This window comes from Peromyscus leucopus, chromosome 7 (genome assembly GCF_004664715.2).
Source record: "Peromyscus leucopus breed LL Stock chromosome 7, UCI_PerLeu_2.1, whole genome shotgun sequence".
Classification (NCBI taxonomy): domain Eukaryota; kingdom Metazoa; phylum Chordata; class Mammalia; order Rodentia; family Cricetidae; genus Peromyscus; species Peromyscus leucopus.
Window position 1 is genome coordinate 2,381,598 of NC_051069.1, and position 13,997 is coordinate 2,395,594.

Consider the following 13,997-nt stretch of genomic DNA (forward strand, 5'->3'; position numbering starts at 1 on the left):
TCGGGAACTCCAGTAGACTGCCTCAATGTGGATTCCCTAGGCAGTTTCTGCGGGATGCTGTTAACTCTCGGCTTAATGGTGTTGCCTTTGCTCTCTCAATCAGGCTAGTCCAGTTGTCTCTGCAGGGTGTCATGGTGTCTGGTCTAATGATGTGCTATTACGTACCCTGTGTTTCTCTCTATGTGCCACGTGCTATTTATTCTTCTACTTTTGCTTGCTACGTGCTTAATAAACTCACTCATTTAAAAGCCAAAGCCAGCCAGGAGGTGGTGGTGCACCCCTTTAACCCCAGCACTTGGGAGGTAGAGGCAGGTGGATCTCTGTGAGTTCGAGGCCAGCCTGATCTATAAAGCATACTCCAGGACGGTCAGGGCTGTTACACAGAGAAACACTGTCCTGAAAAACAACAAAAACAGACAAACAAACAAACCAAAAGCAGAGCTATCATAGATAGTTCTCTGGACTATGCAGAACAAATATGTCAAAACTGATGATCGATTTTAAATGGTTATACCATGTATCCAAGGATAGGAAGTGACAGACATGTTAATTAGCATTATTTAATTATCCTATAATGTCCACATGCATCAAAACATCACATCTCATCCCAAAAATATTTATAGGGGCTAGAGAGATGGCTCAGTGGTTAAGAGCTTATACTCTTTCAGAGGACCAGGGTTATGAACCTCTTATAGTCTCCTTGGGCACTACACACACACACACACACACACACACACACACACACACACACACACACACACACAGAGAGAGAGAGAGAGAGAGAGTTAGATAATTAAAAAAAAAATCTTGCTTGGGCATGATGGTGCACACCTTTGATCCCAGCACTTGAGAGGCAGGAGCAGGCAGATCTCTATGAAATCAAAGCAAGCCTGGTCTACATAGCAAGTTCCAGGCCAGCAAGGAATAATAATGAGACCCACAAAACCCTTTTAAAACATGCAAACAACTAATTGTTCTCTTAAAAACTTAAATAATGCTATTATAATGGTCAACAAATCCAAATATATATTTAGCCTTAAAAGGAGGGCTTTAGGAATTTAACTGCACAAATATTTAGAGGAAATTTCTTTTTTGAAGAAATAAGAAACAGCAAAATACTGTTTGTAATGGTTCAAGGGTCTTGAAGTAGTGGGCATTGCCACATGAGTGAGTATCTAGTGAGTTAAACACCTAAACAACCCAGGAATGGGCAGGCAGCCAAGGCAGCCTGCAAAAGTATGCTGTCTAGGTTTCAGTGAGTCCAATAGTCAAGTAAGCATTGTAAATAATAAAAAGAAGCCCTGGTGAGAAACCTTCCCCAGGCATTCTGGGTAAAATCCAAGATGCACATTACATCATAAAGCACCCATGTTTCCTAGACACTGTACCATCAGGAGTCACCCCAGCATCAGCAGTAAGCTGTACAGGCTTTGACTAACCCAGGTAACAATTTCACTAATGAACAGTTGATCCAAAGAAAACCCCTGACTGCTGGGGGAACACCCTCCACTACCTCAGTTCTCTTCCACCATGAAGTCGACACACATTTCCACGAGGTTTGCATTCTGCGTTTTTAAAGCCATATTATAAAATGGCATCTGGCAAGCTAACAGGGAAACATGCCAGGCATTTTCAATAGCCGATCATCCCATCCCATGTTTCCTTCAGTAAATAGGAAGGTCCAGAAACACTGGGGAGGTGGCTTTTCTATTCATGAGGTGATCTTTTTAAACCTTCGCCGTCTGGACCGAAGAGTCTCTACCACGCCACCAGGATGACTCAGAACCCTGCAGACCAGGACAGAATAGGCAGAGGTCTGAGACACTTGGAACCTTATGGCAGAGCTGCACTTTGACCCTGTGAAATTCCAGGAAAACACTTTTAGTCTCATCCTTGCCCTTGGAAGCACGGCCCCTCATTTTGAAAGTGAAAATCCTTTCAGAGCCAATACTGAGAGCCAGCTCAGACTTTCGGGAGGTGTGACTCACGGACAGAGACCCACATTACTGTGCACCTGTCCTATCCCGGGGGTGGGCAAAGGCAAGGGGAAAGGATACGAAGATGTAGTCGTCCATGTATCTCTTCTTCAGGTTCTCGACAATGGAGCTCTCTGTGATCTTGGAGAGTAGTACCATGTCGTCCACGCCACTCTGCTTGACATCGTGACTCTGCCAGTGGTACCGAAAGGCACCTTTGCTGCCCTGGAGACAGAAGGCACAAAGTGGGTCAGGGTAGTTAATATTCTCCTGGAGTTTTCTAACACGCGCACACACACACACACACACACACACACACACACACACACACACACACACACACTCTCCAATAGACATATTCTCCCAAATAAAATGTATCATAAAGCAACAGCAAAGATTTTAAGTTCCAGCCTTGCCACCTGTAGAGATGTGGGGAAAAGTCACCCTGGTCCAATATACTGTGGAAATAGTACGTTTTGTTTATTTGATAAATAATAATAATAATAATAATAAAAACAAGTACACAAAATGTATGAGGGGTAGGGCACGGGGCTCTTTACCCTGTGGCATGCTGAATTGGTGACCTTTGAAGTAGATCTCAAAACATTTGAATTTTCCAGGGAAATTCAAAGAAGGAAGGCACTTGTTCTCATGTACACTCATCGAGCAAAGAAACCACAGACAGACAGAAAAAGGAAAGGGAAAAAAACTGGAGTCCATGTGTAGTCCTGACAAGAGACAGGATTCTGGAGTATTGTCGTCTGCTGCCAACACTTCTGGCGGCTTCACAGAGGCACCATGTACGAGGCTAGCACGATGGACCAAGAAAGACTCAACCCTGTCCCCACTGTGACAGCTCCTGACTTGGGGGAGTGTCAACAGAGCACGGAAAACTTATGGACAAAGGTCTGTAGAAAGGCCAGCTGCTCTGACATCGAACCCAGCGTGGGGAAACAAAAGCAGAGGCTTCGCTTTGTTTGCCTGAGGAGGACACAGATGTAAAGCTAAGTCTAAGAGGTTCAGCAGGAAAAGCAATCATCAAAATCCAGCCGAGAGGAAGCCACCGCCAGGAAAAGCATACCACACCAGGGGTTCAAGCTGTGGAAAGAGGTTCTAGAAGGTTTACCACCCATGCTGTCTAGAGGAGAGAGACCGTCCATATGATACATTTGGTTTTCTCAGAACCACACATAGCATCAATTCTGCAAAATTACCTCAAATGTCACCCTTCCCCCTTCCTCTGTGGCAAGCAGAGAGCGGAAAGGCTTTGCCCACAGCTTGACTCACAGGACTCCCGTCGTACGCCCAAGGCCAAGCAGACACAGCCCAGGGTACTCCTCCTCTGGCTCTCTGGCCAGCCCCCCACATACACATGCAAACAGAAGGCTAAAGAAGTTATTTTCCCTTTGAAAAATGTAAACACGATTGAGGATAACAGAAAGCCATCAACAAGTGGTTATTTAATGTCAACAAAGGACAAGGACAGGGGAGACTGGTGCCACAGTATGCATGCTCATGCAGACCCTCAAAGTAACCTGTGTTCTGTGGACAGCCACCAGGTCCACTGGATCCTCCCCATCTCACGCTCCTGCCTGCCGTCTCAGAGACTGATTCCTCCTCCTGATGTCAATCATTCTCCAGGACCATAGGGCTCCCTGCTGAGTCTACTGGGTGTCTTTGTCCCAGAAATTGATATTAAAAAGTTGTCACCCTGACCTCAAATTTACTATGCAGCTGAGGATGACCTTGAACTTCCTACCCTCCCTCCTCTACCTCCTGAGTTCTGGGATTATAGGCTTGAGCCACCATTCCTGGTTTTTGTAGTGCTGGGGATGGAACCCAGGGTCTCCGGCATGCTAGGCAAGCACTCTACCAACCAAGCTACGGGCCCCTCATGGCTCCTTTTCCTTACTTTCTAGACTTCTCTCTAGAACATGAACCGAGAATATGGCCGAGTGGTTGCCACAAGTGAACCCAGCTTACAGTGTTTGTTGGATGATATTTGTTTGGTTTGGTTTTTACTTTATAATGGCACTAATGTGGCACACACTCAGAAAAAAAATTATTCTTCCAACTTTGATCTTTTCCCAGACTTGTCAGTAATATGCAAAGGGCCACAGCTCTGAGCAGCCCGCCACCAGAAGAGAGAACAATCCACCTCCTCTCTCCTTCCCCCATCGTCCAGCAGAGCAACACTATGTGGTTAAGCCAAGCTGTATTCGAAGCATTTAAATGTATGAGATGGTTTTCAACTTATGACTGGTCGGGGTACCATGCCAGTGTAAGTCATGGAGACTGTCCCTGTAGAGCTACGTCCTGTGCAGTGACCGGTCTGTGTATCATTCCCAACAGTCTCACCAGACTCCGGTGAGTAAGTGGCAGAGGTAACAAGGGAAGCCGGTTCTCTTTACAGGTCCGCCCAAACATGGCTTCTTCCCACTGCCTTCCCAGCAGCCCATGGGGCGTTTACATCTGTCTATCAAAACTAAAATGGCAACAGGATACCAGACTGTATCGAGGGGGAATTCCTCATTAAAAAGACACATCATCGGCGCTGAGAGATGGCCCCGCAGTTAGGAGCACTGGCTGCTCTTGCAAAGGACCTGGGTTCAATTCCCAGCATCCGTAGGGTGGCTCACAATCATCTGTAACTCCGGTTCCAGGGGATCTGGCACCCTCTTCCAGTCTCCATAGGCATAGGTACATACTTTGGGCACATACATACATACAGACAAAAGATTCATATACATAAAATAAAATGTTTAAATCTTTTTAGAAGAAGGCACTATCTTTGCTAAGAACTACTTCCTCTCAGGGTCAAAGACTGAAACACTGAGTTGTTTTTAATCAGACAACTTTCCTGTATTTAATTGGTCATGAATCTGTGTGTGTGTGAGAGTGTGTGAGTGTGTGTGTGTGTGTGTGTGTGTGTGTGTGTGTGTGTGTATGTGTGTGATCCCACGATTGTGCACATAAATGTAATTACTCCCCTTTCTCTTCCCCCTACCTCCCAGGCAACAGTGGTGCATATATGAACTCCATATTCACACACCCCCTGAACATGGCGAACTCCATATTCACACCCACCATGAAAAGACAACTACTGGGTACATTAGACCAGACAGAAAAAAATGTTTCCAGGAGAGGAAATATCACAAGAAAGACTAGAATACAAGGACACATATGTGTGAAGAAGCCACAGAGGAACCTGTTACTTTGTATACTAACCTAAAAAAAATTTAATATATAAAAATGAAATTTTAATTTAAAAATTTTAAGAAATCAGATGAGATCAAAGTAGAGAGACAGAAGGGAGAAGGGGGTGGGGGGAGAAGCACCTTGGGGGAGGGGAGGCTGCCCCTACCAGACTGGAGGAGGAGATCCGAAGCCAGCAGGCAGAACCAAGGCTGAGCAGGACATACACAGAGATGATATCGTGCTCAGGGAAGCGTGGACCTCGGGGCGCTCAGCCAACCACCCGCTAGAGTTTAAAGGTGTGTCAGGTTTTGTACAGGAGGCAGCTGAGTTTCATGACAAAAGCCATTAGAGTCAGGGAATGCTGGCCACGGTGGGACACAGTTACCAATTATGGCCCTCTAAGGAGAGGCAGGAGGCTGACAGTTGCCCTAAGACATCAACTAGTGTCTCAGAAGTGTGAGGATGTGCCGCCGTTCTGGGGAAGTCACCCTGACCATATATGTTCACGGTTCCCCTTTATTCATCCTGCCTACTCCTGGCTGGGTGGCAGCAGCCGGGCACGCTGGATGGGATGCGGGGGCAAAACTTCCCCATGGCGTCACCCTTCGTAGCCTCTAAGGAGAAGGGTGTCACCCTCCCTAGCCTCTAAGAGCTTCCTCTCTGATTCCTTCTGAGTGTCTCCTTGTGTCCCCTTCTCCTTAAAAACAGTAGGCTTTTAAATAAAAAGGGTACAGAGTAAGGCAGAGGGAGAGGGATGGAGGTGGTACTGAGAACTGTAATATCAAAACAGAAGATTTACTTGTAGCCCTGAAATTATCATCAGTTATGAGGATTTTCCCATCAGATAGGCCTCAAGCAGAGACTTTCTTGGACCTGTGTTAGTTTCTAATGACCATTCAGTTTGGGAAAAAGCAGTTAATTCATACGAAGGTTCTGGAAAGTAGGGCATGTCTATACCTATATAATAGTCTAGTTTAGGAGGATGGACACACCCAGACACAGGGTCTCTCACCAGGAGGAAGGAAGGGCCACAGGGCAGGAGCTTTAGTAGGCGGATGATTCTGACTGGTTGTAAAAGGGGGAGCCTTCCTGGCTCTCTCTCTCTCTCTCTCTCTCTCTCTCTCTCTCTCTCTCTCTCTCTCTCTCTCTCTCTCTGTGTGTGTGTGTGTGTGTGTGTGTGTGTGTGTTTACCAGGGTGGGGACTAGAGCAAGGGTGAGTCAGCAGGCACACACAGGCAGCATTATCCTCTCTGGTGTCTCACACACCCTGGGGTGGCCCTCCCTCACGCCTCTGCAAACTCTGGCTTACCCACTTCAGGAGAGGAGGAGTCCTTCACAGGCAATGCCCTTCAGAGGCCAAGAAAACAGAGGCTGTTGAACGTATCCAGAAACACAACAGGCCCAGTGTTGGGAAGGATGGGAGACCAAAAATACACTTACAAACTCCTAAACAACATTTTTAGGGAGCAAGCTAAAAGTAGGTATTAGAATTTTAGAAACTAGTCAACTAAGTAAAAACAAAATTCACATCCTTTTTGATCTGGTAATTTTATTTTGAGGTATTTACTTTAAGCTGGAAATGGTGGCGCACGCCTTTAATCCCAACACTCGGGAGGCAGAGACAGGTGGATCTCTGAGTTGAGGCCAGCCTGGTCTACAGAGCAAGTTCCAGGAAAATCAGGCTACATAGAGAAAACAAACAAAAAGATACATCTGTGAATCTCCCACCGAAGTGCTGGAATTGCAGATGCTCTGGCATTTCAAGTGGGGTCTGAAGGATCTGAACACAGGCCATCAACCTTGAGCAGCATTGGCTCTGGTCTGTGGAGCATTTTAGATTTGGGATTTTCAAATTACGGATATGCAATCTATAGCAAAATTTAAGCATAACATCCTAGGGTGGCATTAGCTAACTGACCAGGCTCTCAGCCAGAGTGGATTCTGATGGCTTATCATTTTGGAAGGTGCTTGGAGGAAGTTGTCCAGAAAAGATAGTGTCACCTGTTTGGTCTTTAGCTGGTCCTTGCATAGGACAGGACAGCTCATCCAGCTTCCAGAATCCCTGAGTCTTGGGCACCCCTCAAGTGCATCTCAAATATCATAAAACAGTAACAAATTCCTAGAGACACATTCAGGTTCATGTTTGCTTCAACTTGAAGGTTCTTCTGAAGCTAACATTTGAGGTGGGAATGTGTGCTGCCCCTGCCCCCCCACCCCCCACACAATGGAATGTCTATATGCAATTACTAAGACTTCTGGTACTTAGTTCACAGCATACCCCAACCGTTCCTAAAACCTCAACCAATTTAAACTGCCTTAACAGTTTCCAGTACCCAAGTTCTACCCATCTTCTGCCGAGGATTTTCCCATAAACTATTCATTTTAATTTTGTTAATTCTAAACAATCACTTCCATTTTTTTTTTCTCTTGCAGAGACCTGAGTTTGGTTCCCAGCACTCACACAGCAGCTCATAACCATCTGCAGCTCCAGTTCCAGGGAATCTAATGCCCTCTTCTGGCCTCCACAGGCACCAGGCATGCATGCAATGCGCTTATATACATGCAGTCAAAATACGCATACACATAAAATAAATATAAACAAAATTTTAAAGCATTATTTTTTAAATATTCTTTTTTTTAAATTTTATTTATTTTTATTTTGTGTACATTGGTGTTTTGCCTGCATGCCTATCTGTGTGAGGGTGTCAGATCCTCTGCAACTAGAGTTACAGACAGTTGTGAGCTGCCATGTTGATGCTGGAAATTGAACCCAGGTCCTCTGAAAGAGCAGTCAGTACTCTTAACCACTGAGCCATCTCTCCAGCCCCTTTAAATATTCTTCTAATGCCTCATTATGTAGAAATAGCTAAGAAAACATTAAGAAATAAATAACTGAGCAGACAAAGGTTTAAAACCATACGTGGAGGCTGGGGAGATAGCTCAGTGGTATCTGAGCATCTGCCACATGTGTATGGGGACCTGAGTCTGGCTTCCCAGAACCCATGTAAAAGCTGGGTACAGTAGCACATGTCAGCAATCCCGCATTCCTATGGAGAAAAAGAAAGCAGAGGCAGGAGAACGTCCAGAAGTTGGTGGGCCAGCTAGGCTGATGTGTGCAGAGACAATGTCAACAGAGACACTGCCTCACACAAGGAGAAAGGCAGACAGACACCTGACGTTGTCTTCTGACCTACACCCCTACACACACCTACAGTGGCACTGCACCCACATTCCCCCCGCGACACACACTGTGGCCTGTGCACCCACACGCACCGTCCCCCATGTTCCCATCCATTTTGCTTGCCGCAGCGTCCACACAGGGAGACTTGCCGCAGTCCTCTGTCGGGTCAGTCTGCGCCTGTTTCTGACAGCTGTGGGGAGCGTCGGTAGCTTAACTCTGTCCCAGAAGGCTTTTCCAGCAGACCCCCTTCGGTTGGTAAGTAATAGTGAAATAAATGTGTGAAATCAAACTATTCTGTTCATCTCTCAATTCCCTGTACTTCCCACCAGGGGTCCCAAGACCCCTTCTCTAGCCCCTTCACCTCGGAGAAGCCTCCTAGCCAGCCACACCGGGATGCCTTGCAGAGGCTCCAGGGGAGGGGCTGGACTTAAAGCTGAGGAGAGAGACATCCTCTCTTAGGGAACTGCTTCTTCCTTTTTCCCTGAAAGAGTTCCCTTCAAGAACTGCCAGCCTGGTTCTGACGCATTTCTCTCTCAATCTCTAGAAAAGGAGGGATGACTCCTGCCCTTCTGGGCCTCATCAAAAGTCTCCCTCTTTGCCCCTTATCTAGAACAGGTTTAAACACTCCACACGTCCTGGGTGCTCAGGGCCACAGGTTTCCATAATGCAGCTCAGGAAGCCTGGGCTCCCTGAAGACCCCAGGGTGTGTGCCGGGGCCCCATGCTAAAAGTCTGTGCTGGAGGCTCCCTTAGGAGTGGGACAGGAAACTGAGGAACAGTCTGTCCTTTCAAGCCTAGTCTAGACCCCGGAAGCTGTGCCTTACGGGGCAGCTGGCCTTGTACCTAATGTGCAAATCCTAGCAAGCCTTCCCTATCTTGCCTCCATCCCCCTCTAACTGTGCCTTCCACTTGCTCTGTGGCTTTAGGCGTCGATTTCTCCCCCCAGTCCCATCCCCTTCCCCTGAGTGTGTGTGATGGGATCACCGAGCCACACTGTCCCCTGTTTTGGATGCAATATTCCCCAGCAAGCTCCTCCCTACTCTACCTCCTACACCTACTGCCCGTAAACTCCTGTCCCATCAGCCCAGGCTGCCCTCTCTGGGAACCCCACCCCACCCCACATCCTGCAACAGCCACATGGTGCCTGGCTCCCAGAACTAGGCCTCATTCATCATCCCTCCAAGACCTAATACAATGATCAATGCGTTTGTGGGTGCCTCATACATGACTTGTTGAATGAATGATATAGAATATAATAATTATTATTACAGAATAACCAAATATCATTCATTTGACTACCTAATATATAGCTTGTTTAATCCTAGCAATCTCACCAGGCAGGACACTGGCACACAGAAAGGTTAAATTGCTCAGCACCACACACACTTACACATCCTTTGCTTCAAACCCAGGCCTTCGGCTCTCAGGGGGTCATACTTGAACACTGCCTTTCATAACAAGGTGGGTGGTATTGCAACTGTGATCATTCCAAAGCCCGCTGCTTCCTGCTACAAATAGTCCTTTCATCTGCATAATCACGCCATGAAATATTTCTCCTTGAAGAAAAGTATATAGAAGTATAGAGAGTATTGGTGGGTAGCCCCAAAGCTTGGAACTCAGAACACGCAGGTTCAACATGGCCCCCGACAAGACCAAGCTCTGTAGCATGGAGTCAGTCTTCAGAGGGCATTTGTCCCCTGTGGTACCCACAGCACACAGGCCAGTGTCTGACACATGGTACTTGGTGTCAGCCAGTCCAAGTTGAGTGAATACATGATACACCAATAAAAATGTGTGTTGGCTCACACCTATAACCCCAGTACTCGGGAGGCTGGGGCAGGAAGTTTGCAAGTCTGAGGCCAGCCTGGGCTACACTGTGAGATCTGTCTCTTTGGCTCATCTCATGATATCTTAGCTAGATAATCACCACACTGTGGCAGCTCCTGGCAGGATGAACAGGGACGCTTCTCCCACCACATAAACCAAGCACAGTGGTGCATGGAACTTGCATGGTAGGTACCATATTGGTGCATCCCTGTACTTGGGAGAGGAAGGCTGGGGGATTAGAAGTTCAAAGTCATCCTCAGCTACATAGCAAGTTTGAGGCTGTCCTGGGTTATCTGAAATTCTGTACCCTCTTCACACACATACGCTTTCTCTCTCTCTCTCTCTCTCTCTCTCTCTCTCTCTCTCTCTCTTCCCTCACCTTTTTTCTTCTACATTGACCACAAAAAAATATACTTTACTTATGCAAAACAGGAGAGGTGTAATAACCAAACACTCCTACCTTACTTTTTAAAATATTGCTTCTATATTTTATTTTATTTTTCTGAAAAATTAACGGTGTGGCTGTCTATCAATGAGGATTCAACTTAGGAAAGAGCTTTCAGAAGTGTAGTGTGATTGTTTACTTGCCTCTGTTTTGAGTGTATGTACGTGTGTGTGTGTGGGGGGGGGGTGTTCGGATACATGTGTGTGTGGAAGCTGGTGTCAGGTGGCGTCCCTGACCGCTCTCCACCTTATTGTTTGAGGCAGGATTGCTCATTTAACCTGGAGCTTGCAGAATGGTTAGACTAGCTGACCAGCAAGCCAGGCTCAGGGACCCTCCTGTCTCCGCCTCCACGGTGCTGGGATTACAAGGCGTGCAGTGTACTGACTTTATGTAGAAACTGGGGACCTGTACTCAGGTTCTCGTGTCCTCACAGCAAGCATTTCACTAACGGAGCAATCTCCTTAACCCCGCCTGTGGGTTTTAAAAGCTAATGTGGAACACTAAAAGAATACAAATCATGAGGTGCCCGGAGCCCAATTAGCACATCTCCAACCCATCCAAGGCTCACAAAATATCTCGGCAAAGGGGCTGGGATATCAGTGAAAGCCAGCAGATCAGGATGCCTGCTGGGATACAGGGCTTCCTAGACACGACCGGGAAAATGCATGAAATCTCAACAATAAGGTTCCCTAAATGAGACCTGCTTCATGACCACACCAGCCAACATGCCAGTGAGGACAGGAGAGATTTCACAAGGTCCCAGCTCTAGACAGAGGGCTCCCGGCAATCAAGACTGCTGGCAGAGGGAGAATCAGTCTTTTCCAGGGACAAAGCCCCCTAATGGGTTATCAGTCCCAGTGGTCAGCCCTAAACACATTCCACACAAGCAACATGATTATATATGAGTGTGTGTGTGTGTGTGTGTGTGTGTGTGTGTGTGTGTACAGTAATTAAAGAAGAAAAGGTTTTGAATGTGAGACGGAGTGGGTAGGGTATGAGGGGAGTTGGGTTAAGAGGGGAGAAGGGTAGAAATGGTGTAAATACAATACTCATGTATTCAATTCTAAAAAAGAAGAAAAAGAAAAAGTTTTAAATAGCAACGTGTTGGTCTATCCTGGGCCACTTGGGGGCGCTGTGAAAGGATGTGCTACCTGAGCCACAGCCTCTGGGAGTGAAGGAAGCCTTCATGGTGGCACACCCAGCTGAAGGACAAAACTACCTGGGCACCCTGACTCACTCATGCGAAACCAAAGCCAGGGGCGAGCAATCCCTGTTTCTGACAGGAACACGGAGGACTTCTCAGGTTGCCTACCTGTACCCCAGTAAACACATCCCTTTAGAGAAACAGAACCATAACGTACTCATTCTCAGAGCCCTTCGGGTATTCAGGGGAAGTGTTTACCAGATCCTGAGCCACGAGGTGCTGGCTGATCAGGCAGCAGAAACGAAGGAAGCCACCAGGGTAGCCAGGAAGTCAACGGTTGGGTTTAGTGTCATCAGGGGCCCTTTTCTCTCCCCCCATTACCTGATAAGGGGGCTCAGGACCTTCCCTGCTTTTTCCAGTCATGACTCATACCCTGGACTCGAGGAATGGAATAAAACCAGGCTTGGGGCTCAAGGAATTTTGGAGAGGTATTGGGAGGAGGGGTGGGGGGAGGGGGGTAAGATATGTCAAGAATGAGCTTGATGATGGGTTAAAAAGCCCCAGTGCAGACCAGAAGGCAGATGGCTATCTTCTGATGCCCTTGTTATGGACTATCTCACAGGAGCCACACCCAGGTTGCAAGTCCAGTCTGCAAGAGGCAGTGTGCAGGGGCCTGAGGGTGGAGAGGGTTACTGGGTCTGTGGAGCAACAAGCAGCGACCCGTCCCTCCTTGGAGAATTCCTGAGGGGCTCTTGCTATGTACACACGCCCCAATTCAGTGCCCAGAACACTAACCACTACAAGGCAGAGCTGCGGACTCTCTCCCGACGCCGTAAGCAAGTTCTGGTAGTGGTTTTTCAAGAACACTGATTTACAAAAAACAAAAACCCAAAAACAAGGAACACTGATTTGGATGATCTGGCCTGGTGAGCTAATCCTGAATTCTGAGTGAGCTAATCCTGAATCTGTGCTACAGTGTGATTCTGTGGCGGCCACACACAGGTCCCAAGGTTTAACTGTAGGCAAATACACACATTTTAAATTCCAAACTGCAGAGACAGGTGTGAATTCTTAGGCAGAAGAGAGAGGACACCCTCTTTGATGAGGAAAGGTCCTAACTGCACAGAGGCCTGAGCAACCCTCTGAAGAAAGAATGTTTCAATAGCTAGAGTGAAAAACAGCCCTGGGCAGGTTATGCAGTCTCTTCGGTCTCCACTTCACAGGCACCATGCCTGGTCTCTGCCCAGCTGCAATGGAACCCAATGCTAAGCACGCTTTCTCCGAACCCAGTTATACCACCAGCCTGGGGCAGAACATTGTGTGCAGGCAGGCACATAGGCAGGTGCATATGGGATGTGTGTGTGTGTGTGTGTGTGTGTGTGTGTGTGTGTGTGTGTGTGCTCAACAAGGCCAGAGGTCAACCTCTCCATCATTCCTCAGGAGTGATTTGCCTTGTTTTTTGAGGCAGGGGACTCTCGCAGAAGCCAAGGCCTCATGATTAGGCTACACTGCCTGGCAAGCAAGCCCCAGGGATCCTCTTGTCCTGCCTCCTTGGTGTTGAGATCATAGCTGTGTCTCACATACCTGCCTTTTTATGTGGGTGCTAAGGATCAAGCTCAGGCCCTCATACTTGTTTGGCAATTAATTCACCAACTGAGCCACCTCCCAAGGCTCCCAGAATATCTACATATTCATATTCAAAACCTTACTTGCCCCCACACCCCAGACAAGGATTCTCAATGTAGCCCTGGCTGTCCTGGAACTCACTCTGTAGACCAGGCTGATGTCACTGATGTAAACCAGAGATCTGCCTGCCTATGTCTCCTGAGGGCTGGGATTAAAGGTGTGCCCACGGCCTCCACCACGACTACCACCACCTAGTCAAAAACCTATAATTTTGACTCCACTTAGAAAGTGCCTTCTCCATTAGCTGACCAATCTAAAGCTCTCTTCTCGGATAAGGGATCTGAAGCTGCAGAGATGACCCGTGGCTCCACAGAACCATTCCTGGAGGGATCGGGGCTTGGGTTTTCCAACCCCCAACCCAGACCCAGGGCGGGGGTAGGTTCTCTGTCCTCATCTTCCCTAACAAACCTGTGGTATAGGTGGCTCTTAATTTCTTTAATTTTGATTTTAGAATCATCCCAAAGGTCCTAGAGAAAAGTAGATACTACTTTGGATATTTACCATAACCAACTGAGTCTATGCATTTAAATATTTTTTAGCT

The 13,997-nt window shown here is 47.3% G+C and overlaps 1 protein-coding gene across 1 annotated transcript in view; it reads right to left on the minus strand.

Annotated features, from left to right (window-relative positions):
- Positions 1 to 13,997, minus strand: part of Myo1e (myosin IE) — a 202,002-nt gene that overhangs the window by 119,475 nt on the left and 68,530 nt on the right. Inside the window, exon 2 of the mRNA XM_028865833.2 lies at positions 2,058 to 2,201. Within this exon, the coding sequence (XP_028721666.1) occupies positions 2,058 to 2,201 (144 nt within the window). The remainder of the gene's footprint in view (positions 1 to 2,057; positions 2,202 to 13,997) is intronic.